The 26,108-nt window shown below is 39.6% G+C and overlaps 1 protein-coding gene across 1 annotated transcript in view; it reads right to left on the reverse strand.

The window, feature by feature from the left end:
• Positions 1-26,108, reverse strand: part of LOC141507110 (myelin-oligodendrocyte glycoprotein-like) — a 67,547-nt gene that overhangs the window by 27,675 nt on the left and 13,764 nt on the right. The window contains exons 2-3 of the mRNA XM_074214493.1: positions 24,318-24,662; positions 19,538-19,660 (exon numbers count right to left, since the gene is read on the reverse strand). Of these exons, the coding sequence (XP_074070594.1) occupies positions 19,538-19,660; positions 24,318-24,662 (468 nt within the window). The remainder of the gene's footprint in view (positions 1-19,537; positions 19,661-24,317; positions 24,663-26,108) is intronic.

Here is a 26,108-nt window from a genome sequence, read left to right on the forward strand (position 1 = left end):
GTGATGCAGTGGATAAAGCACCAGCCTTGGAATCAGGAGGACCTCAATTCAAATCCAGCATCAGACACTTAATATTTAGCTGTGTGACCTTAGGCAAATCACCTAATCCCTTTGCCTTGCAAAAATACACCTGGCCAAAATAAACAAAAGAGTTTCCCATGACAGATGATAAACATTAAAGATTCCAAATAACATAGGAAAGAATCTAAAACTGAAGAAATAAGTAAAAAGAAGCAATAAAAAAATATACATTAGATATACAAAGGTATAACAGGAAGAACAATGGCATGAAACTGAATACTGAGTAATTATAATTATTGTTGAACTCAGAGAATACCCTGGATGCAACTTCACTGCTAAATTCCAACTCTGGCTGTAAACTATAAAGATATAACCCAAGAAAAGTTACTCAATTATTCCTTACCCATTATCCCAGAGATTCACCACTGATTTTGAACTTAAAGGGGATTTCTGAAAAAAAAATTAAAGTAAATGTTGAGGGGAGGATTTTCCATTCATAAGGCACAATCAATGAAAATTCATGAAATTAAGAGATAGAGCATTGTGCTAGGGACTGCAAAAAATGGAGACCGGTGTCTTTAGATTAGAGAGGAAGGGGTGGGGGTGGGGGGGGGAAGAGAAATAATGTGTAAATAAAATCTATAAAAGTTAAGGTAAGGAAGGCATTTTGGAACCTGAGGATTTTATTGGCAATAAGTTTGCAGTTAGAGATACTATTATGAAGTTATTTGCTTAGGATCATCCAAGTAAGTGTCCTTTGATTTTGTAAGATCTCTTTTTTAATTGAATAGAGATTAGTGTCTTCCACTAAATGATTTATACTTAGGTATAGGTGTAGGGTGTTTTCAAGAAAATTATACTTAGGTATAGGTGTAGGGTGTATTCTTGGTGTGGGGGCTGCTAAGGCCCTTTTTAAGGCTGCTTTCCACCTTTGATGTCCACTTGAGCCACCTAACTCTCACTTGTGGCTCAAAGAAGCTGTATCATGCACAGCAACCACATCCAGTAAACAGTTTTGGAAGGTAGGCTAAACTAGGTTGAGGATAACTAAGGGAGTTTCAAACTCATCAATGAGTTGTGGGGGATGTCTACCCTGAGCATGTGAAGTCTTCCATTGTGGAATGGGTGAATATGAACTCTTTATTCCAGTGGCCTTGAAGGTGACTGAGGCAGGTGCTGTGTAGCACTAAGAGATTGGTTAGACAAGGAAGATGTCAAAGTCATCTACTGCATTTACAACCATCACCAGTAGTCTTGATTCTTTCTTACCATGCTGGATCATGGTGACATTGGAGAAGTATGCTAATCATCACTATTTTTAGATTATTCTTTTAAAACTTAAATTCATAGGGGGAGAGAAGTAAGATTAGGGGAAAAACTGTAAAACTCAAAATAAATAAAATCTTTAATTTAAAAAAAACAAATCCAAACCCCAAAAGAATAAAAGGAGAATTCACATTTTAAAACATTCATTTCACTTAGTATAGGACCTGGATAAATTCAATTATATCTGGGTCTATTTTCCCAAATGTTATCATACCAAGCCTTCATTTGTAATTTGCATTTGTATTTTGCACAAGAGTTATTTTTTTAATTGGTATTTTCTATTCTAGTCAGTTTACTACCAGAAATTACAAAAGTAGCAGTCTGATGTTAGGATTTACATTTACCCCAATGATCACTTTGAGCACAACTTAATTCAGTTCAAATCTGGATTCTACAATCTCAGAAGGAATCCATAACTTATCTTTTGATTTTAACCATTTTTAAAATTAATTAATTTTTTTTTAGTTTTTTTTTCAAGGCAAATGGGATTAAGTGGCTTGCCCAAGGCCACACAGCTAGGTAATTATTAAGTGTCTGAGACCAGATTTGAACCCAGGTACTCCTGACTCCAGGGCTGGTGCTTTATCCACTGCATCACCTAGCCACCCCTTGAAATTAATTAATTTTCAATAAAGTTATAAACCTTTCATGCTCTTTCTATTTAAACAAAATCAAACTTGCTCATACTTTCTTCAAATGCAGAAAATTTTCATTTTAATTTACTTCTTATAGTTCAGAATACTCAACCTTTCATTCTTCCTTTCAAACTTGATTATTCTCTTCCCAAGTCTTCAAAACCATTCCTTAGACTTTATAAATTCCCCATTAGACCATAATTCTTTCTCATCATTTGTCTCAATTCTGATATTTTCCAAAAGATAGAAGCACAAAAAACCCTTTTCAAAAATCTTACAGCTTACAAAAGTTGGTCCATTCAAATATAGTCAAGTTCTGGTTTATCATACACAGAAATAGTAACAAAACATTTTCAAGTTATTAAGGAGTATCAATATAACTTATAGCAAGATTTTCCATCAAATTCCTTTACCTTGATCAATGATTAATTTTAACTTGTGCATACTTTAAAACAACAAATTATAATATTCCAATCAAAACCTAATTACCTCTTAAAAATTTTTTTTTTGACCAGTTTTTCAAGGGAACTCTTGGTTCTCAGATTAACATGCTTCCAGAGCTAGTGGCAGCTAATTCAAGCTGTAACTTGATTTCTCTTTTTTAGAACTTTAGATTCACACAGACTTTTCTGCAATTTTCAAGCCTTCGGGAATTGTAGAATTAACCCCCCCCCCCCCCAAAAAAAGGAAAAAGTGAGAGGGAGGGAGGGAGAGAGAGAGAGAGAGAGAGAGAGAGAGAGAGAGAGAGAGAGAGAGAAGGTAGAGGAATGAAATTTTCCCAGCACCAAAATCCTACAGCAGGACAACCTCTACAATGTGAATATAGAGGAGGCTGCACAGAGACTGCCAGAGAACAAAACTGAGGAATTCCTTACCAGAGAAAATCAATTTACCTATTTTTAGGCAAGATTTTCAATCTCAGAGTAAATCTTAGAGAATATTTCAACCTCAACCAAAAACAGGAGTTTGAAAGAGCAAGTGAGTTGGAAAATGACAGGCTCATCTCTGTTCCTAGGCCATAAAGCTGTTACTAGGCTCAAACTGTCTTGGCTCTGGGGATCCCTTTACAGAGTTGTTAGGAAAAGAGTTTGCCTCTTTCTAAGTCAATAGGCAGAAATGTGTGAAATATTACATAATTTGGCCTAAAATAAAACAACGGAAATTGAGACCAGACGTGATGTCTATTCTCCAAGCCTTACAGAACCTCTAAGTGGGAATCAGTTTAGAATCTGGCTTCCCAGTGAGGAGTTAGGCAAGACCTTTTATAAAAAAACACACAAAGAGTCTCAAACTTCTAGGCAGTAACCAATGAAATTACATATTTGTTCACAATTATGCCATTGATTACATATTGATCTTTTCTGAATTAGGATTATCTGTTTCATGTCAGGACTGACAGGGATTCCAATTAGCAGTGAGGAAAAATGTCTTCTCCTGCCTCAGGATAATTCTCCTTTATCAGATGTATTACATAAAACATAGAGTTGTTTTTCCCCTTTCTAGGATGTATATTAGCCTCTAATTCTTCACAAAAGTGAAGCTATTGATTTGGGACTCTTCGATAATCAGACAAGTAGCCTGCTTTTTTAGGAGGAGGCAAGAATTGGCATTCAGATTTATAACTCTTATTAGATGCTGAGCAAGTAGATTTTGGTCAGAAACATATTTAAAACTTATCCAGTTTTGACTCTGTGTGTATGTGTGTGTGTGTGTGTGTGTGTGTGTGTGTGTATTATGCATATAAAATTATTCTATACCTACCTCTTTGTTCTTTCTTTGGATGCCAAATAGTAAAAGTGTCTCTCTTCACATGTCATTTATAGGAGAGAGCCTCAGGTCAGAAGATGGAGTGTCAGGTGTGCCTAGCAGCCACAAGTGCTTGATCATATAGGTCTAGGCATTTTTCTTTGGATCATGGCTTTTGGGAAACCCAAATAATTTTTAGATTATCTCTTCTTGATCTATTATCTAGGTCAGTTATTTTTCCAATGAAATATTTCACATTTTCTTTTACTGTTTCATTCTTTTGATTTTGTTTTATTGCTTCTTGATGTCTTGTGAAGTCATTAGTTTCCACTTGCCCAATTCAAATTTTTAAAGAATTGGGTTTTTTTGTTTGTTTTTTAGGTTTTGCAAGGCAAATGGGGTTAAGTGGCTTGCCCAAGGCCACACAGCTAGGTAATTATTAAGTGTCTGAGACTGGATTTGAACCCAGGTACTCCTGACTCTAGGGCTGGTGCTTTATCCACTGTGCCACCCTCAGACATCACTCTTAAAAAAATTCAAGTATGGAGATTCTGCATCTTGACTTGTGATCCAAGAGTTGTTTTTTTTCTGTGAGCTTTTGTATCTCCTTTTTCATTTAGTCAATTTTACTTTTTAAGTAGTTCTGCTCAATGAATTTTTATATATCTTTTCCCATTTGACCAATTATGCTTTTCAAGGTCTTCTCATCATTGCATTTTTTGTGCCTCCTTTACTATTTGGCTTATTCTGATTTTAAGGTGTTATTTTCTTCAATATTTAGTGCCTCCTTTACCAAACTGTTGACTCTTTTCTCATTACTTCTCTAATCCTTGAAAACCCTCAGTTTTATTAACTTTAAAAGGGGTACAATTATTATCAGTACAACTTCACATGGTTGTGAGAACAATACTTTCAAGAATCAGTGCAGTGTATTGCTATTCATGTTTTGGGTTTTTTTTTGGTTTAGTTGTTTCAGTCATGTCTGACTCTTTATGATCCATTTGTAGTTTTCTTAGCAAAGAAACTGGAATGATTAGTCATTTTCTTCTCCAAATCATTTTACAGATGAGGAAACTGAGGCACAAAGAGTTTAATGACTTGCTCAATGTCACACAACTAAGGATGTGCTTGTGCCACATTTGAATTGAGGTCTTCTTGACTCTAGGCCTGATGTTGCAGAGAGAATATTAGGAAGAGAGCAAATAGCTAAATTTGTGCCTTTCTATGCACAAATTATCCTTGTTTTATCCTAAGACAGAAAAAACTGTCTTACACCATCCCTGGGACAAGTTCCCCTCCCTATATCAGACCATGGGTTTATTGAAAGTGTCTTGGATACCTAAATCTTGACAAATAGATAGAACACTTGGACCTGCTGCCAGCTGAGAGGTAGAAGTCAGAGCTGACAAATATATAGAGGTAGAGATATAGAATATAGATAACATAATATTACCCCAAATGAGCCATTTTTACCTCAAAATGAGTTAATTAGTCTTGAACATCCTGGCATAATCCATTAAACCACATCAGCACTGACCCTCCATCCCTTCCAGCATATATACCATGCTCTATTTCCTTATATGTCATATCATATTTTTCCCATTAGCTGCCTATTCCTTAAGGATCTAACTTTGCAATTGTATAATAAAACTTATATGCCCTCCTATTTTTGAGTCTTGAGTCTCTAGTGAATTGATTCACTATTCCAGCCCTCACTTCGAACATTTTTGTGCATTGGCCAGAAAGTCATAGACTCTGACCTGGATTTGCGGTAAACCTTTCTTTATGCCCTTTAGTTGAATTGGGACCTTGTGGGACCTAGGAAGACTGGGGTGTTGTGGGGCTTCCAAGTACCTAGAAAGTCTTGGATCATAGGACTCTTGCATGTGTTGGTAAGATAGATATTCTCTCTCTCTCTCTCTCTCTCAGAAAGATTTTTATTTATTTTGAGTTTTACAATTTTCCCCCTAATCTTGCCCCCCCCCACAGAAGGCAGTTTGTTAGTTTTTTATGTTTCCATGGTATGCATTGATCTAAGTTGAATTTGATGAGAGAGAAATCATATCCTTAAGGAAGAAACAAATTATGAGATATAGAAGAATTACATAATAACATTTTTTTTTAAATTAAGGTAATAGTCTTTGGTCTTTGTTCATACTCTACAATTCTTTCTTAGGATACAGATGGCATTCTCTGTCACAGATAGCCCCAAATTGTGCCTGATTGTTGCCCTGCTGGTATGAGCAAATCCATTAAGGTTGATCATCACTCCCATATTGCTGTTAGGGTATACAGTGTCCTTCTGGTTCTGCTTATCTCCCTAAGCATCAGTTCATGCAGGCACTTGGCTGGTAAGATTCTAAAGAGATACCCTATCTCAGTATCTCACTGTGTGAATACTTCCCTACAGCAGAGGGGACAGCTTGTCACAGGAGCATTTGCATGTCATTGGCGGTGCCCAGCATTTCTCCCTCTCCAGTATGCTGGTAGAGGCAAGTCACTAGGCAAACATCCCTTAAGACTTATAACACAATGAGGCTGTCCTCTTCCATGTCATGGGACTCACCACTAGAAATGGGAAGGAACTTGTTCTTTACTACCATAAGAAAAGGAACAACTTAGATTCTTTTTGCCTGGTTCTCTAGGTTGTAAAGGACCATGATTGTTATTGGTCAATGTAGGATTTTTCTGTCTCTACTTTCTGTATCTGTGTTATGTCTCTCCCTCCTCAGTCCTTCCCTGCTGGGAAAGTAGCTTTTCTCCTTTGCCTTTCTTGGCTGATTGTTTTATAGCTAGAGAATGGGAGAACCAGGATTTCCTTGACAAGGTAAGCAACTAGGTACTGAGTTATCTCTTTACCTGGAGTCACTACCTTGAAAGGGGAGAGTCTATTTTCCTGTTCCTTGTTCTAACAATTCAACTTCCCTGTGTACTAAGGCTCATTCCACATGGGAGTCTCTGTAGTGAAACTTTCAAGGCTTCAAAATGATGCTGGTCCTTAACCCTTCCTGACTCATGAGAAATGGAACACATAATTGCATAATAAAACATATATCCATTATATTCTTGAGTCCTGAGTTTATCTTTTGAATTTATTCACTACTAAAACCCTAAAGTTCAACACTGTTACACTCTTCACTGTGCTAGTTGTCCCTTCATATTCTTTGATCATTTATGAATTTGGGAATGACTTATTCTTGTAAATTTGACTCAGTTCCCTATATATTTTAGAAATGAGTCTTTTATCAAAGAGACTGTTGCAGTGTTTTTTTAAAAATTTATTTCTGCTTTTCTTCTATTTTAGTTACATGGGTTTTACCTGTACAAAATCTTTTTAATTTTATGCAGAAATATGCATTTTACTTTTTGTGAGCCCCTTAATCTCATTTGATCATACACTCTTTCCCAACCATAGATATGACAGGTTTTTCTGTGCTCTCCTAATATGCTTAAGATATCACCTTTTGTATCTAAATCTTATGCTCATTTTGAGCCTATCTTGATAGTCATTATGAGATGTTGTCTAATTTCAGCCAGACTCCTTTTCAGTTTTGCCAAAGTGTGTGTCAAATAGTTCTTACCTTAATAAGTGAGACCTTTGGGTTTATCAAACACAAGGTTACTAAACTAATTTGCTTCTGTATATTGTAAACCTAATCTGTTGAACTGATCATTCTTTCAATTTGTCACATAATTGGAGATTTGCTACTGCTAGATCCCTTTCCTTTCTATTTTTTTTTATTGGTTGCCTTGGTATTCTTGCTGTATTCTTTTTCCTGATGAATTTTATTATCATTTTTATTCATTTGGCTTTGCTTAGCCATGAATAATTGATATTCATCCAGTTAATTAGATTCTTCTTTATTTGTGCAAAAGGTTGTCATTGTGTTTGTACAGTTCTTGTGTGCAACTTGGCAGACTGAATACCAAGCATGTTATACTGTCTATAGTTATATTAAATGAAATTTCTCTATCTCTTCCTTTTGAATATTATTGGTAATAGATAAAAATGTTGATATTTGTATGAGTTTATTTTATATCCTGCAACTTAAAAAATATTTTTTTATTTATTTAAGGCAATGGGGTTAAGTGACTTGCCCAAGGTAACTCAAATAGGCAATTATTAAGTTAGGTAATTATTAAGTGTCTGAGGCTGGATTTGAATGCAGATCCTCCTGGCTGCAGGATTGGTGCTCTATCCCCTGAGCCACCTAGCTACCCCTATATCCTTCAACTTTAATGAAGTGAATTGCTTTAGTTAGTTGACTCAATTAATTATTTAGTTCTCTAAGTAAACTGTCATTTGCAAAAGTTATAGTTTTGTTTCTTCATTGCTAATGCCTACTCCTTTGAATCCTTTTTCTTGTTTTGCTATTATGCAAGCATTTCTGGCACAATATAAAATATTAATGGTGATGATAGATATTCTTGCTTCATCTCTGATATTATTAGAAAGGTATATAGCTTATCTTCAATGCAGATATTTATTTTAGATTATTACTACTTATCATTGCAAGAAAAGTTCTATTATTATGTTTCTAATTTTAATAAGAATGGGTATAATGCATTTGTCAAAACTTTTTTGTATCTACTGAAAAAAATCAGATTTTTTTTTTGTTTTTATTTTTAATATGGTCAATCATGCTTATGATTTTCCTAATATTGAACCAGCCCTACATTTCTTTTCTTTTCTTCTTTTCTTTTCTTTTCTTTTCTTTCCTTTCCTTTCCTTTCCTTTCCTTTCCTTTCCTTTCCTTTCCTTTCCTTTCCTTTCCTTTCCTTTCCTTTCCTTTCCTTTCCTTTCCTTTCCTTTCCTTTTCTTTTCTTTTCTTTTCTTTTCTTTTCTTTTCTTTTCTTTTCTTTTCTTTTCTTTTTAGGTTTTTGCAAGGCAAATGGGGTTAAGTGGCTTGCCCAAGGTCACACAGCTAGGTAATTATTAAGTGTCTGAGACCGGATTTGAACCCAGGTACTCCTGACTCCAAGACCGGTGCTTTATCCACTATGTTACCTAGCTGCCCCGAGCCCTACATTTCTTTTTTTTTTCTTTTAAATTTATTTTTTATTCTCATTTTGTACAAATTTTTTTTTACATTAATAAAATATTCTTGTTTACAAGTAAACAAAATACCCCTCCTCCTCCCCCATGAATATAGATAGACTTGTTTGGGTGAAAAAAGTAAAGGGGAGAGGAAACAAATTAAAATAAAAAAATAATAATAGTAATAATCGTAGGTATGGCCAAGTGGCACAATGGACGAAGCAACAGCCCTGTAGCCACGAGCACCCAAGTCCACATCCAGCCTCCTAAACCCAACAATCACCCAGCCCTGTGACATGCAAGTCACCTGATCCCCACTGCCTTGCAAAAACCAAAAAAAAAAAGAAAGGGAAAAAAAAGACCCAAAATAAAATAGTAATAATAGTAGGGGTGGCTGGGTGGAAGACAGAGCATTGGCCCTTGAGCCAGGAGCACCTGGGTCCAAATCTGGCCCCAGACACCCAAAGATCACCCCGCTATGTGGCCCCAGGCAGGCCATCCAGGCCTACTTGCCCTGCACTCTCCCCCAAATAATCATAACAAAAAATGTGCTTGAGTCTTTGTTCTGACACCAACAACTCTGTCATGGGTGGATCTCATTCTTTATGATAAGTCCATCACAAAAGTTATTTCCATATTTTTCCACCGTTGCCATTACTGATCGCAACTCCCTCCTTTCTTATTTCTCCACTACCATGTACTCTATTTTCTCTCTCCTTTCACTATGACTCTGCTGTAGGGTACCTGAGTGGCGCAGCAGACAGATCCCTGGTCCCGGGGCCAAGAAGCCCTGAGCCCCCATACCACCCCTTAGGCCCAGAATCCACCTGGCCTTGTGGTCCTGGGCAGGCCTTCCATTCCCAGCCCCTTGCAAGAAGTAAGAAAGAAAATGTGTTCTATCTGGCCACTCTCCCCCCATGGTTCATCCTCTCCTCCTTTATTCACATCCCCACCCCTTCCCCCTGCTCCCCCCTCCTTCTTACTCCAGATGTCTATACCCCATTGAGTATATTTGCTGTTTCCTCTCCTAGCCATCTCTGATGAGAGCAAAGTTTCCCTCATTCCCCCTTGCCTCCCCCCTTCCATATCATTGCAATAGCTCATTGTAATAAAAAAAAATCTTATGTGAAATATCTTGGACTATTTTCCCTCTCCTTTTTCTTTCTCCCATTCCATTTCCCTTTTTTTTTCTATTGACTCCATTTTTACTCCATATTTTATCTTCGAATTCAGCTTTCTCCTGTGCTTCAACTATAAAAGCTCTCTCTACCTGCTCTATTAACTGAGAAGGTTCATATGAGTATTATCAGCATCATTTTTCTATGCAGGAATACATGCAGTTCATCCTCATTAAGTTACTCATATTTCCCCCCTCTCCAATCTCCATGCTTCACCTGAGTCCTGTATCTGAAGATCAAACCTTCTATTCAGCTCTGGCCATTCCAAAAGGAACCTTTGAAATTCCCCTGGTTCATTGAAAGTCCATCTTTTTCCCTGGAAGAGGACATTCAGCCTTGCTGGGTAGTTCATTCTTGGCTGCATTCTAAGCTCTCTTGCCTTCCGGTATATTGTATTCCAAGCCCTACGAGCTTCCAATGTAGTTGCTGCTAAGTCCTGTGTGATCCTGACTGCAGCTCCACGATATTTGAACTGTGTCCTTCTGGCTGTTTGTAATATTTTCTCTTTGACTTGGGAGTTCTGGAACTTGGCTATAATATTCCTAGGGGTTGTTTTTTTGGGATCTCTTTCTCTGGGGGATCGGTGGATTCTCTCCATTTCTATTTTGCCCTCTGCTTCTAGAATATCAAGGCAATTTTCCTGTAGTAATTCTTTGAAAATGATGTCAAGGCTCTTTTCCTGATCATGACTTTCAGGTATTCCAATAATTTTTAAATTATCTTTCCTAAGTCTGTTTTCCATATCAGTTGTTTTTTCAATGAGATATTTCACATTTTCTTCTAATTTTTCATTTTTTTGGTTTTGAAGTATTGATTCCTGATTTCTGGTAAATTCATCAATCTCCCTGAATTCTATTTTTTGTCTGAAGGATTTGTTCTCCTCAGAGAGTTTTCTTATCTCTTTTTCCATCTGGCCAATTTTGCTTTTTAAAGCATTCTTCTCCTCAGTAAGTTTTTGAACTGTTTTATCCATTTGACCTAAGCTGGTTTTTAGCATGCTATTTTCTTCAGCATTTTTTTGGATTTCCTTGACTAAGCTGCTGACTTCATTTTCATGTTTTTCCTGCATCTCTCTCCTTTCTTTTCCCAGTTTTTCTTCCAACTCCCTCATTTGATTTTCAAAGTCTTTTTTGAGCTCTGTCATAGCCTGAGCCCAATTTCTGTTTTTCTTGGAGTCTTTAGATGCAGGAGCTTGTGCTTCCTCATCTTTAGACTGAGTATTTTGGTCCTTCTTGGGCTCATTTGCAAAATCTTTCTCAATAGTCTTCCTTTTGTTTCTCTGCTTGCTCATTTTCCCAGCCTGAGCCTGGTTTGGGGTGTTTCTTGAGCTTTTGGGATACTCCCACTAGGGTCTCAGTGTGTGAGGTTCTGTCCTCCCTCCTGGTCTGTGAATGACCATAAGGGCCCCCCTCTGCCAAGGGGCTGATGTGTGTGGGGGCTGCTGTTCTATGGGGGGGCCTAGACTGTGGTCAGGATCTGAATGTGGTCAGAGCCCCAGAGTCCTGTTTCAGGGGCAGAGGACAGAGCTAGGCAGTCTCTCTTCACTCCCCTCCCTCAGCTCAATGGACTCATGCCCTGGGGCTCCTGCTTACTGGCTCCGCCTGATTCTGTTTCCTGGATCAGGGCTGGGGAAAGACCATGCTGCTTGCTGTGTGCCCTGAGGGCTGGGCTCCACATTCTTGCTCTGGCAGAGGTCCCCTGCTGTTCCGCCACTTTGTGCCCGGTGCTCCTCGGGGTGCAGCTCAGGAGACTCCCCCGGTGCTGTGAGCTGAGACCCCCAGCGCCCTGGGGCTGCCTCTGGGAGGCTGAGGTTCTTTGGCTCTGGTGGGCTACCCCTCTGGCGAGCCGCCTCTCCGACCCTGGGGAGCAGAGCCTTTCTGCTCTTTTCCAGGTTACCTTGAGTAGGAGAACTGCCTCACTGGGTCCCTTTGTGGGTTCTGTTTCTCGAAAGTTTAGTTAGAGTCCTTAGCTGATGAATTTTATCAGAGAGCTCCTAAGACTGGATCCCTTCTTGTCGCCATCTTGGCTCCGCCCCCCCCCCCCCAAGCCCTACATTTCTGATACAAATGCAGTTGGGAAATAGTATATGATCTTTGTATTATATTGTTGCTATCTTTTAGGTACTATTTTATTAAACTGTTTTGTATCAATATTCATTAACACAATAGCATTTAAGTTTTTTCCTATTTTGAATCTTGCTGATTAAATTTTCAAAATCATATTTGTCATATAAGAAATTTCATAGAATACCTTCTTTATCTCTTTTCCAACAATTATTTAATATTGGAATTTATTATTCACTAAGTGTTTGGTAGAATTCACTTGCAAATCCATCCGTTCTGGGATATTTATCTTTTAATTCATTTATGACTATTCAATTAGTTTTCCTAAGATAAGACTATTTAAGGACCCTATTTCCTGTTCTGTTGATCTGGTCGATTTGTATTTTTATAAATATTCATCTAGATTCAAAACAGGGGAAAATACTTTAGCTCCATTGTGTTAATGAATATTGATACAAAATAATTTAACAAAATACTAGCTAAAAGAGCAACAGTATAATACAAAGATCATATACTATTTCCTAACAACATTTATATCAGAAATGTATGGCTGGTTCAATATTAGGGAAACCTTAAGTATGATTGACCATATAACTGAAGAAAATAACAACTAATAATTGATTTTCTTTCATCTTCATTAGTTGTTGTGAAATATTAATCAATTATTTATTGCTCATTTATTTTTCATCACATTCTTCAATTACATATGTAGTGTAGTTTTTCTAGATCATAGTAAGTTGAGTTGTGAATAAGAACATTGAATCTAGTCAGCCTGCCTGTTAGCCAATGTCCCTTTTTTACAACTGAACTCCTATGGAGATCAGCTAACAGACTAAGTTTTTCATGTCTTTTTTTTTGTTTGCTTTTGCAAGGCATGGGGTTAAGTGACTTGCCCAAGGTCACAGCTCCACTGTGCCACCTAGTTGCCCCTAAGGTTTTTCATTTCTACTAAAATCAAAGTTGTCAGCTAGGGTCAGAAAATTTCCATTCCATACATGTTACTCACCTGTCAAAATTACCCATTCCTGTGGAAGTTCCCTGTTTTTGATGCAGGATAGCTTTCCATGATAAAAATGGAAAGTTAGTCAATCCCTTTCATTTCTGATGTTTCTCATTTATGCTCATAAAAATGATCTGTAAATGTGTTTTGGGTCTCTGACTATCGAGGAGTCATTGGCATCATTTATTAAGCAATTACTAGCCTTGTTAATGAATTGATCATGCTCAGAACTTTTGAATTTACAAGTTTTATTGCATTATTATACTTGTGAATTTATGAAAAATATATTTCCATATTTGACAAATTTTAAAAGAAAATACACACCCCCTCATTAATGCCCCCAAAAGTAATGAAACTCTTTGTTTTTTAGTTTGCTTTGATCTGTATTCAGAATTGTATTCAGTTCTTTCTGGGGGGGAGATAGCATTTTTCATCATGAGTCCTTAGGAATTGTCTTAGATCACTGCTTTGGCTGAGCATAACTAAGTCAATTATAGTTGATCTCTGAACAGTATGACTATTTCTAGGTACAGTGGTCTAGTTCTGCTCACTTTGTATCATTTCATCTAAGCCTTTTTCAAGTTTTTCTGCATTTATCCGAGTCATCATTTTTTTAGGTTTTTGCTAGGCAAATGGGGTTAAGTGGCTTGCCTAAGGCCACACAGCTAGGTAATTATTAAGTGTCTGAGACCGGATTTGAACCCAGGTACTCCTGACTCCAAAGCTGGTGCTTTGTCCACTATGCCACCTAGCTGCCCCCCTTTTTTTTAGGTTTCATCATTTCTTTTTTTTTCTTGATTTATTTTCACATTACTACTATAATCTTGTTGTGAAAGTAAACATTACACCCCCTTCCCCCCAAAAGATAGAGAAATCTCAAGAGAAATGAAGTGAGAGAAAAAAAAAGTATATTTCAGTCTATGTTCAGATACTGTTTTCGCTGTCTCTGAAATGGGTTGCATTCTTTATCATAAGTCCATCAGAGTGATTGCTTCAATATTTTTTTTCCCACAGTTGCTATTGTTAACTGTATTTCCCTCCATTCTATTCCTACCCACTCCAGTTTGTTCTATTCTCTCTCTCTTTTCTCCCTGTCCCTCTTCAAAAATGTGTGGTATCTGATTATCCTCTCTTACGAACTTCCTTCTCAGAATTCTGTCATCTACACCCTCCTTCCCCTCCTTCTGTCCCTTTTCTCCCATCCCTTTCCTCTCCTTTTTCTTCTTGGGTAAGATAGATTTCTATACCCTATTGAGTGTGTATGTTATTTCCTCTCTGAGCCATTTCTGGTGACAATGAAGGCTCACTCATTCCCTTCCCCCGCTTCCACTCCTTTGCAAAAGTGTTTTTCTTGACTTTGACATGAAATATCTTAGCTTATTCTTTCTCTCCTTTCCTTTTTTCCCAGAACATTCCTTTTTCATCCACTGACTTTATACTTTATCATAACTTCATATTCAGCTCCCTCCTATGTCTATATATATGCTTCTTCTACCTAAACTTATAAATGAAAAGGTTCATATGAATTACCAGTATCATTTTCCCATATAGAAATACAAGCAGTTAAACCTTATTAAATCCCTTTTAATTTTCCCTTCCCATCTACCCTCTCTATGCTTTATCTGAGTCCTATACTTGGAGATCAAACTTTCTGTTCAGCTCTGATCATTTCAACAGGAAAGTTTGAAAGTTCCATATTTCATTGAATATCCATCTTTTCCCCTGAAAGAGGATGTTCAGTTTTGCTGGGCAGTCGATTCTTGGTTGTAATCCAAGCTCTTTTTCCTTCCATAATGTCATGTTCCAAGCTCTATGAACCCTTAACGTGGATGCTGCCAAGACTTGTGTAATTCTGATGGTAGCTCCATGATATTTGAATTGTTTCTTTCTGGCTGATTGTAATATTTTTCTCTTTGACTTGGGAGTTCTGGAATTTGACTATAATATTCCTGGGAGATTTTTTTGGGGGGGAGGGGATCTCTTTCAGGAAATGAACAGTAGATTCTCTCATTTTCTATTTTATCCTCTGCTTCTAGATCTCAGGGCAATTTTTCTAGATTATTTATTTAAAAATGAAGTCAAGGCTCTTTTCCTGATCATGACTTTCAGGTAGCCCAATAATTTATAAATTGTCTCTTAAGGATATGTTTTCAGGTCAGTTGTTTTTCCAATGAGAAATTTCACATTTTCATCTAGTTTTAAATTTTTTTGGTTTTGTTTTATTGTTTCTTGATTCCTCTCAAAGACATCAGCTTCCTTTAGTTTCATTCTGCATTTGAAGGAGTTTTTTCTTCAGAGAGCTTTTTTAATCTCCTTTTCCATCTAGCCAATTCTGCTTTCTAAGGCAATCTTCTGCTTTTTCCATTTGACCTAAACTGGTTTTTAACATTATTTTCTGTGGTGTCTTTTTTATCTCCTTCACAAAACTGCTGACCTGGTTTTTTTCATGATTTTCCTGTATTGCTCTCATTTCTTTTCACAATTTTCTTCTACCTCCCTTACTTGTTTTTCAAAGTCTCTTATGAGCTCTTCCATAGCTTGAGAACAATTCCTATTTTTCCTTGAAGGCTTTAGATACAGACTTGCTGCATAGTCTGACCATCAGTGTCTCATCTCTGGTCCAAAACTTGAACTGACAAAGGGCTTTTTTTAGGTTTTTGCAAGGCAAATGGGGTTAAGTGGCTTGCCCAAGGCCACACAGCTAGGTAATTATTAAGTGTCTGAGGCCGGATTTGAACTCAGGTACTCCTGACTCCAAGACCAGTGATCTATCCATTGTGCCACCTAGCTACCCCAAAGAGCTTTTTCTAAAGCAAAAGTCTGCTCAGGCCACCCCTTTCCTCACCAAATTCCAGTGATTCTCTGTCATCTCCAGGATGAAATAGAAAATTCTCTATTTTGGACAAAAGTCCTTCATCACCTGCTTCCCCCTATCCCAACTTTCCAGTCTTACACCTTATATCCCCCACATCTGCTGATCCAGTAATACTGACCTCTTAATGGTTCCTCCCACAAGATCTTTGCTCTCCAGATTCTGGGTATTTGTTCTGGCTGTGCCCCCTGCCTGGAATACCCTCCCTCTTCTCTCTGCCTCCTGGCTTCCCTTCTTCAAGCTGCCATTAAAACCCCACCTTCCACAGGAAGCCTTCCCCAATCTCTCTTCATATTCCTGCTCATCTTACATCATTATTTCCTTTCTGTCCTCTCTGCAGTTTGCTTGTATAGACTTCTTTGCATATTGTCTCCTACAGTAGACTGTGAACATGGGGAAGGTAGGGACTGTCTTGTGTCTTTCTTTGTATCCTCAGCTCCAAGCAGCCTGCCTGGTACAAAGGTGAATAATAAATGCTTATTGAATGACTGACTGATTGACTTTTTATACTAAATAGATATTTCTCTACTTTGTGACCATGGTGCAATGTCAGTAGAAGGTAAAATGACAGGCACCATGGAGGGACCAGAGTGCTCTCCCCAGGAGCTGGTCTGACAAGAAAGCAAGGAATGAGGAACTCCAGATACAGCAGACTGAGGCTTCCACTTTATTTTCCAGTTTACAACAAATGTGAAATAACCAAGCAGATCCCAAGAACATGTCCAGGATGCTGGCAGAGATGAGCAGGGGGACAGTCTGAACACGGTTCCCTCTGCCCCTTCAGCCTAGAAAGAAATCAGTGGTGATAACGAAGAGGGTCCTGGTAAATGTTTAACAACCGACTCAAGGTGGGGGGAGGGAAATGTACTTGCAGGACACTTCTAAGGTAAATGCGCATTATTATTTTCCTAGCAATCTCTTAATTTTAGAACATCAGCACAACAATACATTGAGCCCTAATTTGTAGCATTTGCCTATTTCTGAGATGTCAGTGTCCAAACTGAACATCCTGAGCAGGTACTCTGGGCTGAGCTCACCTGAGCCAGTGTCAGCACAGCCCTGATGCCTCAAAGGAACAGAGATCACACATTGAGGGATAGAGGGACTGGTGCCCCCTTGGTGTTTATTCAATTGCATCTCCCCTCCTTAGACAGTTATCACAGTCCAGGCTGCTAAATCAGATCCTTCAGCGCTGTTGGACCTTCAGGTCACCCCAATGTCACCAGAGACCTGGGAGATGCCAAAGGAATTCTTCCCTCCGCCACTCCACAATTTGGGGAGGAGATTATTTTGTAAGAACTATTCCAACCAAACTGTCATTTAAAAAAAGCTAATATCATTCTACTGATTATTTCATAGCGAGAAGAATATTTGATGGAGTTTGTTGGGTTGCACTGCTATAAAAACCAATCCCTTAGAGTTACCCCTAGAACCCAGGGGGAGCAGGTTAGCTGCCTCCAGAGACTTGGGAAAGGTGGTGTAGAGGATATTGAGTTGGGCATATAGTCAGAAAGTCCTGAGTTTGAAGTTGACAATAGCTGTGTGATCTGGGACAAGTCACTCGTGTCTCTTTGCCTCAGTTTCCTCATCTGTAAAATCAAGGGGGCTTTAAAATCCTTTCTAGCACTATGCCTATGATCCCATGTTTCTCTAAATTGATAAGTCAACCATTCAATTCAAGGAAGATTTGGAAGAGTGAGCTCAGAGGAGCTATTTATATGTATGAGGTTGTTTCTTTGGAAAACACCTGCGTATGGAGTTAGGAGATATGAAATCATCCCTTCTCTCCTTTCCCCACTTAGAAGCTGTGTGACCCAGGACAAGTCCCCTGCCCCTCTCTGAGCCTGTCCCAGCATCTCTCAGGTAGGTCGGGAGGCTCACAAGGGAGGGAGGCTGTGAATGTGCATTGTGAGCTCTCAAGTTTTAGAATCACTGCTGGGGTTGTTTGGCTCCCTGCCCATGCAGGTCGTCCTGGGGACAGCAGGGGGCGCGCTAACAAAGCTTCTAAAGTGAGGATTGAGTTAAACAGTAAAACAACCCAGAACAAACTTTGAAGGCAGAGTAGAGAAAACAGACTGATCAGTGAGGGCTTTGCTCTTTTTTTCCCATTAGGATCCTAGAACTTCAACGGTCCCCTGGAAGGGAGTTCAGGGCTCATCCAGTACAAATCCTCCGCATGCAGCTTCTCCTTGCTCACCAGCAGTGATGGGGAGCTCACTACCTCCAAGTTAGCACATTCCCTCTTGGAGCAGCTCTGTGTGTGAAGTTTTGATCTACATTGAGCCTCCTCTTCCCTGTACCCCACCCAGCCCCTGGCTTCTGGATCTGGGTTCTGGAGTCAGGCAGAACCCCAGGGAATTCCTCCCATGAGTCTCTCTACTCTAGTCCAGCCTCCCCTGGGATTCTCCTAAAGCACAAGTTTGACCAGGTCACTCCCCCTCCTCACAATAAACCTCAGTGACTTCTGTCTCCTCCAGGATCCAGGACAAGATCCTCTGTTTATCTTTCAAAGCCCTTCATTCCCCAGCCCCCTGCTCCCTCTTCAGTCTTCTGCCTCCAAGCCCCCAGGTCTTCCCTCCAGTGACTCCAGCCTCTGAGCTGCTCCTCCAACAAGGTAATGGAACTCTCAGATTGGGGCCTTTTCTGTGGCCTCCAGGCCTGGAATGTTCTGCCTGCTCTGTTCTGTTCCTGGCTTCTCTGACATCTTCAAGTCCAAACTAGATCCCATCTCCTGTAGGAAGTCTTTTCTGATGCCTATGGATTCTAGAGCCTTCCTTCTGATGAGTAGTTCCAACTCACCCCATACATGGCTTGTTTGTGCACAGTCCTTTGTTTCTTGTCTCCCCCATTAGATTGGCAGCTTCCTGAGGACAGGGACTGGATTTTGTTTTTCTTTGTATCCTGAGAACTTAGTGCACTGTTTGGAACATGTTGTTGTTCAGTTGTTTCAGTTGTCTTTCTCTCTCCATGATCCCATTTGGAGTTTTCTTGGCAAAGATACAGAAGTGGTTTTCCATTTCCATCTGCAGTTCATTTTACAGATGAGGAAACTGAGGCAACTAGGGTTAAGTGACTTGACCAGGGTCACACAGTACCTAAGGACAGTTTTGAATTCAGAGGGGTTCCTGACTTCAGGCAGGTCACTCTATCTACTGTGCCACCTGGCTGACCTCTGGTATAATAGAAATTGAATAAATGATCATTGATCAACAGGGTGAGGGAGAATTAGGGAGCATGGTTGAAGGACATTGCAAGTTTACTGATCTCTCTGGATTAATCAAACTGCTCCTGCAGAGTCTCAGGGAATACTTGTGAGAACAGACCACCTGGAGGGAAGCCCCAGCAATTTGCATTCCTCCAACCAAACCTAAATAGTAATCTAAAAACCAGTTCTTGGATTAGGTGAGAATGTGGCTAAAAGGTTTCTCCCCAAGAGTCCATCACCTTTGATACAATCATCCTATCACAGAGATGACCCTGGAGTTTCTTTGTCATCCCAACAAAGCCTATATCCCTCAGCCAAGACCAGACCATATGTTAAGATCCAAAGGAGTCTTAGCCAAGAAATCAGGGGATCCTCAAATCTTTCTCACAGCAATAATTTCAGGGTCTGGTGAGTAGCAGGACTAAAGGCCAGAGGGCAGGGCCCTTCCCTTACCTCTGGTGCTCTGTAGTTTTCTTAGGCAGAAGAAAGAAATCACTGAGATGGAACCAATGAAGATCACAGGGATTACAATATAAATCCTTTCATGAAGTGTCTTCTGTGATGTGGGAGGATTCTCTGTTAAAAAAGGCCCCCAAATTCCATTACTGTGGAAATCAGAGAAGGGAAACCTCTGGTCCCTGATCCCTGTGGCCAAGGGATGAAATATATTGAAATATGTTAAATTCATACTTAACAGGACCTAGGTAGATGCATCAATATTTTAAGGAATTATGACTTTGCCATGGGAACAGCAAATAAAGCTAATGGGATGATAATTAATTCATTATATTTTCTATGAGTCTTTGCTTGTATGTCTTTTGACAGTTATGTTCCGAAACTTGTCTTGATCTTCTCTATCATCATATTAAATTTTTATGATCAGATTCTTTTTTTAATGTATGCTCATTTCAAGACTATTTTTTAACTTTTAATGTTTTTCTTAAAGTTTACTCTGCTCCCAGAGTGAAGAGGGCAATGGTCAAGTTTCAGCTCTTTTGTGTTGCTGTTTGTAGAGCTAGGTATGAGGATCTTCATGTTTTAGTGCCTCCAAGGTGGCATGATCTAAGGAAAGGGGTTATTTCTGGTCTCCTGGCTTTTACTTTGCTCTGTGAGTTACCAGAAGCTCTCATTTCTCTCTTACAACTGTGACCAGGGTTCCTCTTCCCTTGAGGTTGCATGTACCTAATGAGATGGCGCTCATTCTCTCCCTGGGACAGGCACCCAGACCTGAATGTGGTCAATGCATAGAGCCCTGCACCCAGTGCCAGGAAAAGGGTCCCCTGTAATCAACTTCTGACCAGTTTTCTGACTCCATTACTGTCTGTGTGATGAAAGTTCCAGAGCAGCCAATGCTATTGAGTAAAGCCTCCCCACAGCCTGCCCGGGAATGTGTTACTCCAGTAAGACAGAACTTTCTCCCCAACATTAGTAGTTGTCTTGGGCTATAAAATTATTCATCACATCCTTTTGTTGGTTATTTTATATTGATTGGAGGGAAATTGGAAGAGTTCAGGTGAGACTCTGCATTTACTACACCATTGTGCCTGTTCTTTGTTACTTTTAGATATCTATCTATAAGACCTGGACCCATCCATGTCTCTACTGCAGCTAAATTTCCAGATCCATCCTGTTGATTGATATACCAGCTCATGTCCCTCTGAGCTCGAGGGAGGAACGGTGAAGGTTATGGAGGAGATCTGAACCAGGGCCTGGGAACTTGGCTCCTTATTTTACCTTTTTCCCAAGCACCTTTATACATATACCACCAAACCTATCAGAGCATCAATCTGTCAGTCTCTACAATTGATATTATAATATCATTAAATCTATAGTGCATTAGTAGTAATAAGGGAATTAATTAATCATTAATTAATTCTATCTTTAGGGATAATGATGTTTCAAATACTGTGCTATGAGTTTTAACAATATTGTCTCATTTGATCCTAGCAATAATCCTAGGATATAGGTATCATTATTATCTCCTTTTTACAGTTGAGGAAACTGAATTAGAGTGGTGAAATAATGAGCCCAGGATCACATCTAGTAAACATTTAAAGTTGTGGTAGAACTCAGATCATCCCTGATGCTAGGCCCAGGGCTCTTTCCATATTACCACCTCTCCAACTCTTCATCTCTCATATTAATAGTTATCATTATTGAAATTCTCATAAACTTTGTGTTTGGCTTGGTTGGTTGGTTGTTGTCCCTTGTCCTTGAAAAAGATCAAAATGACATCACTAGGTTAGAGTCAGTTGTCAGTCTGTCAGGATGTGGTTGATCAGAGCAATATGAGCTTGGAATACTCTACCACAGTTTGGGCACAAATAGTTCATATGAACTAGAAATAGTTGTTGGATAATAGTAACTGGTATTATTATCCAAATCATTTTGCCTGCATTTAGAGCCTCCCTACTATGTGATACTAATTGTCACATATATCTCTTAGACATTTGAAATCCTACTTATCTTTAAAAAATTCTCTTCCTCTAAACCCACCTTCTTCCAAATTCCTTCTATTGTTGAGGACACCAGTCTTCTCATACATTGTGGATCACAGACTTTGTGTCCTCCTCACCTCCTTCCTGTCTCTCATCCCACACATGCAGGCTTTTGTCAGTTCTGGAAGTTTCTGCCTCCACAACATTTCTTCCTTCCTTCCTCTCCCGTTCTCTCAGGTAGGCCCCATCTTCATCTTGCCCACATCATCTCTGCCCTGGAGTAACTGTCATAGCCTCTCCATGACGTCCTGGTGTCAAGTTTCTCCCTGTCTAATCCATCCTTCTCTGCTGCAAACTGTTTTTCCCGAAGGGTAGGTCTGACTGGATCACTTCCTGGCACTTCTAGGACACAATACAAATGCCTACATCTTTCTAAACCCTCCAAAAATGACCCCAACATCCCATTCTAGGCTTAACACCTCATCTTCCTTCATGTGTTCTATGGTCCAGACACATTAGTCTGACTCTTCTCACATTTGTCATTGCTTTCCATCTCTCCTCCCTCTTGGTCTTTGCACTGGCTATGCCTCCTGCTTGGAATGCTGTCTCTCCTTTCCTCTGACTCTTGGCTGCTGTGGCTTAATTCCAAGCTCAGTTCAATTCTTTATCCTGTAGGAGCCAGGCTTGCTTCTCCCCCTCTTCACACCTGCTACTGTTTTCCCTCAAAATGACTCCATTGGCCTTTTCTCTGACATAAACAGTTGTTGCAGGTGATTTTTCCCATTTCCATGTGAGCTCCTGGAGGGCAGTGCCCAAGTTGTGGCTTCTCTTTTTCTTCCCAATGCTGACCATGATGCCAGTCACATATGATTGAAGAATGGTTCACATTCCTCTAGCACTTACTATCTGCCAGACCCTACCCTAAGAGCTTTATCATTACTGTTTCACTTAATCCTCTCAAAAATCCTAGGAATAACAGCAACATAATGATAATGATGATGTGGACACAGTAATAATAATTATTGCGGTTGGTATTCATCTAGACTTCAAGATTTGTGAAGCACTTTCCAGAGGTTTTCTCACTGGTTCCTCCTAATAGCCCTGAGAGGGACAGAGGTGCTTGGGGATAAACAGAGCCTGGATTTGGGGGCAGGAAGATCTGAGTTCTAATTTAGCCTCAGACACTTACTGGCTATGGTAATTGGGACAAGCTCCTTAACCTCTGCCTACCTCAGTGGGATCTTTGGTAAAACTGGATGAGAGAAAAAGTTCCCAAACCATCCCAGGATGGAGGAGAAAAAGCAGGAATTATATGCACTACAGACATTCTATTTGTATTTATTCTGATATTACTGATGAGGAAACTGAGGTAGAGCGAAGTCAAGTGACTTGCACAATGTCCTTCAGCTAGTAAATGTTTGCAAGATTTGAATTCCTGAGTGTCCAGCTCCAGACTGGAGCATCTGCTCTGCAACTTTGCTGCCCTGAGCCCTTAATGAATGTTTGTTGACTGACTGACAAGTCTCCTAACTCTGTATCCCAACTGCCATCCCCCTTCCCTCCTGGGCTGGGCTCCAAGCTCCTGTTATTTCTATCCAGAAGTGATCATACCACTCCTCTCCTCTACTGTCTTTAGTGGTTTTCTCCTTCCTTCTCACAGACTCCTTCTCCTGGCATCCAAAGCCTCTACAACATGATGCCATCCTACCTTCCATCCATTTCCCTTGACTCCTCTTCTAGTACTCTGGACTCTGGCCACACTGGAAGCTCAAAGGCTCCTGGAGACACCAGTTCTTCTCAGCTCATGCCTTTTCTCATGAGGCCACCAGGTGGCCCAGTGGGGAGAGAGCTCTGGGCCGGGAGGCAGCAAGACCTAAGTTTGAAGCTGATCTCAGACACTTCCTAGCTGGGGAACCCTGAGAAGGACATTTCATGTCTATCTCCTTCAGTTTCCTTACCTGTAAGATGGAGATAAATTAGTCCCTAGCTCACACCCTTGTGGTAGCCAGGACAAACTGATGTGATTTTTAGTCCCTGAGCAAGAGCTGGAAGCTAAGATTCGCTTTTCCTCCCCAGTCTAGACCCTGGGTTCCTCCAGAAATAGACCAGGGCAGGAGCTATTTTTTGATCCCTTTTACTCCTAGGCACCAAATTGGAGATTCCAAATCAGATTCAACGCATGAAGACCTTGGAGGGAAGAATCCAGGTCCAATGTTGCTGCCTGCCCAACAGGGAAACCCTGAGAAGCTGGGGTGCCTGAGTCTGGTGTCCAACGGGGTTTTCGACTTGGAATGTGGTGGGACTAAACTATGGAGGAAGTGTGCTAAGCTCTGAATGTGAACCTACTGTACTCTCAGTTCTGCAGAGACTGAGGTAACTGGTGTGGGGAAGATAATGACTCAGGTGTCTGGGAAAGTATTCTTTGTCCATATGTTCTCATGATACTGAACAAATTAGCTATTACTCTATAAACAGTCATATGACTATTAAAAGATTACATGCAACAAGGATACAGAACAGCCTCTAAAACTGGGAGAACATCATTGGTGGGGCTTAAGCCACTGACAGAGAGGCTAGACACCCCCAACCTCATTAAAGACTACAGAGGGAACCCTGAGAGACTGAGAGATAACAGACCTGGGCTTCAGTCAGTGGGGTCTGGATCCTCACTGGGAAGACAAACCCAGCAGGTAGTTGTGAGGATTCAGTGAGACTCTGTATAGTCTTTAATACTCTAAAGATCTGTGCCAATGTCTGAACATGTAGAGAAATCCCATGACCCAGGTAGGACCTACCTGCTACCTGAAGGTCAAAGCTGGTGTCATTGTCAAAGGTGCCTGAATGGAAATAACATGTATACCGGCCAAAGTCAGAGAGCTGGACCTGGTGGATGATCAGGGTCACCTTCCCCTCTACCATATTCTGTCTCATTATCTTTGTCCTCCCTTGGAATGAAGGGGCCTGGAAATCCTCCACTTCTTTCCCCCTGCAGTACAGGAACACAATCAGGGAACCTCTGGACCACAACACACTCATTCCCCGAGCATCCATCTTAGGGCTAAGGTGACAGGAGAGCAGGACATCATCCCCCACCAGGGCCAGGGTGGGCTGAACCAGAGAACCAAATGCTGTGAATGTTCCTGTGTGGAGAAGCAGAGACAAAACAGCAGAGAATCAGAGGCCACCAAGGTGGTGGAGTTATTATGGCCTCCAGAGCAGGGAGGGGTACCCCAGGACCAGGGGGCTCTGCATGTTTGGTGAAATCACTTTCCACACTGTGACACTTCTGTGGGATGGACAGAAGTCATTCTCCCATGTACTATCCTGTCTAAGGCCCAGGGCCTTCATTACCAGCACATGTGGGGATCTTATTGATGAAGAGGAGAGACTGGAAAGAGCTATGTTGAGCCTCTGAAGGAACTTGCCCAGAGAGAAGTCTTTCAGACCTCACTTAGAGCCTCTTCTTGCCTTTGGATGGGACAGAAGTCAGAGAAGTTCTATAGGCCTCAGAGAAGAAGAAATCTGGGAAGTTCTCAACTGGATTTCAAGAATTCATGTCCTGCTTCTGTCTTGTCAAGCTGAGCAAATCCCAGCTGGCCTTGATCTCAGTTGCCTTGTTTATAAAATGAGGATTGGATTTATTCTACTGCCTAGAATTATTTTAAATGAGGGTATGTCTTCCTATCACTTTTTGCAGGATTTTGTTTGTGATTTATAGGAATGCTAATAATTTCTGGGATTTATTTTATATTTTGCTATTCTTCTAAAATTATTGTTTCAATTAACTTTTTGAGATTTTCCAAGCATAGCATACTATCATCTGCAAAAAGGGATTTTTTTGTTGCCTCATTCCCTAGTCTGAATCCTTCTATTTCTTTTTCTTTTATTGCTATTGAAAAACAAGAGACAGTGTGCATCCTTGTTTCACACTTGAGCTTACTGGGAAATCTTTTAATTTGGAAATAATGCTTGCTCATAGTTTTAGATAAATGCTTTTTATGAATTTAAGGAAAAATTCATTCATACTTTGAAAGTATTTTTTTAAATAGAAATGGGTATTGTACCACATGAGAAGTTTTTTTCTGTATCTATTGATATAATCCTATGTTGTTTTTATATTTATAATTGACAAAATAGATTATGTTAAAGAGTTTTCTTCATTTTATACCATCCCTGAATTTTTGTTATAAATCTTAATTGGTCCTGCTGTATAGTCTTTGTAATATATTGTTGTAATATTTTTGCTAGCATTTTATTTAGAATTTTTGGCATTCATTTACATTAATTTGGTCTAAATTTTTCTTCATTTTTACTCTTCCTGGTTTAGGTATCATTATCATATTTGTTTCATTAAAGGAGTTTGATAGAATTCATTCTTTGCCTACTCTTCCAATAATTTATTTAATATTGGGATTAGTTGATCTTTCAAATTTTAATAGAATTCACCTATAAATCTATCTGTTCTTGGAGTTTTGTCTTAGAAAGTTCATTTATTGCCTGGTTGATTTTTTCCTAAAATGTCTATTTAGATATTCTATTTCCTTTTCTGCTATTCCCAGAAATTTATAATTTTTGTAAGTATTCAT

This window comes from Macrotis lagotis, chromosome 1, assembly GCF_037893015.1.
Source record: "Macrotis lagotis isolate mMagLag1 chromosome 1, bilby.v1.9.chrom.fasta, whole genome shotgun sequence".
In the NCBI taxonomy this organism is placed as follows: domain Eukaryota; kingdom Metazoa; phylum Chordata; class Mammalia; order Peramelemorphia; family Peramelidae; genus Macrotis; species Macrotis lagotis.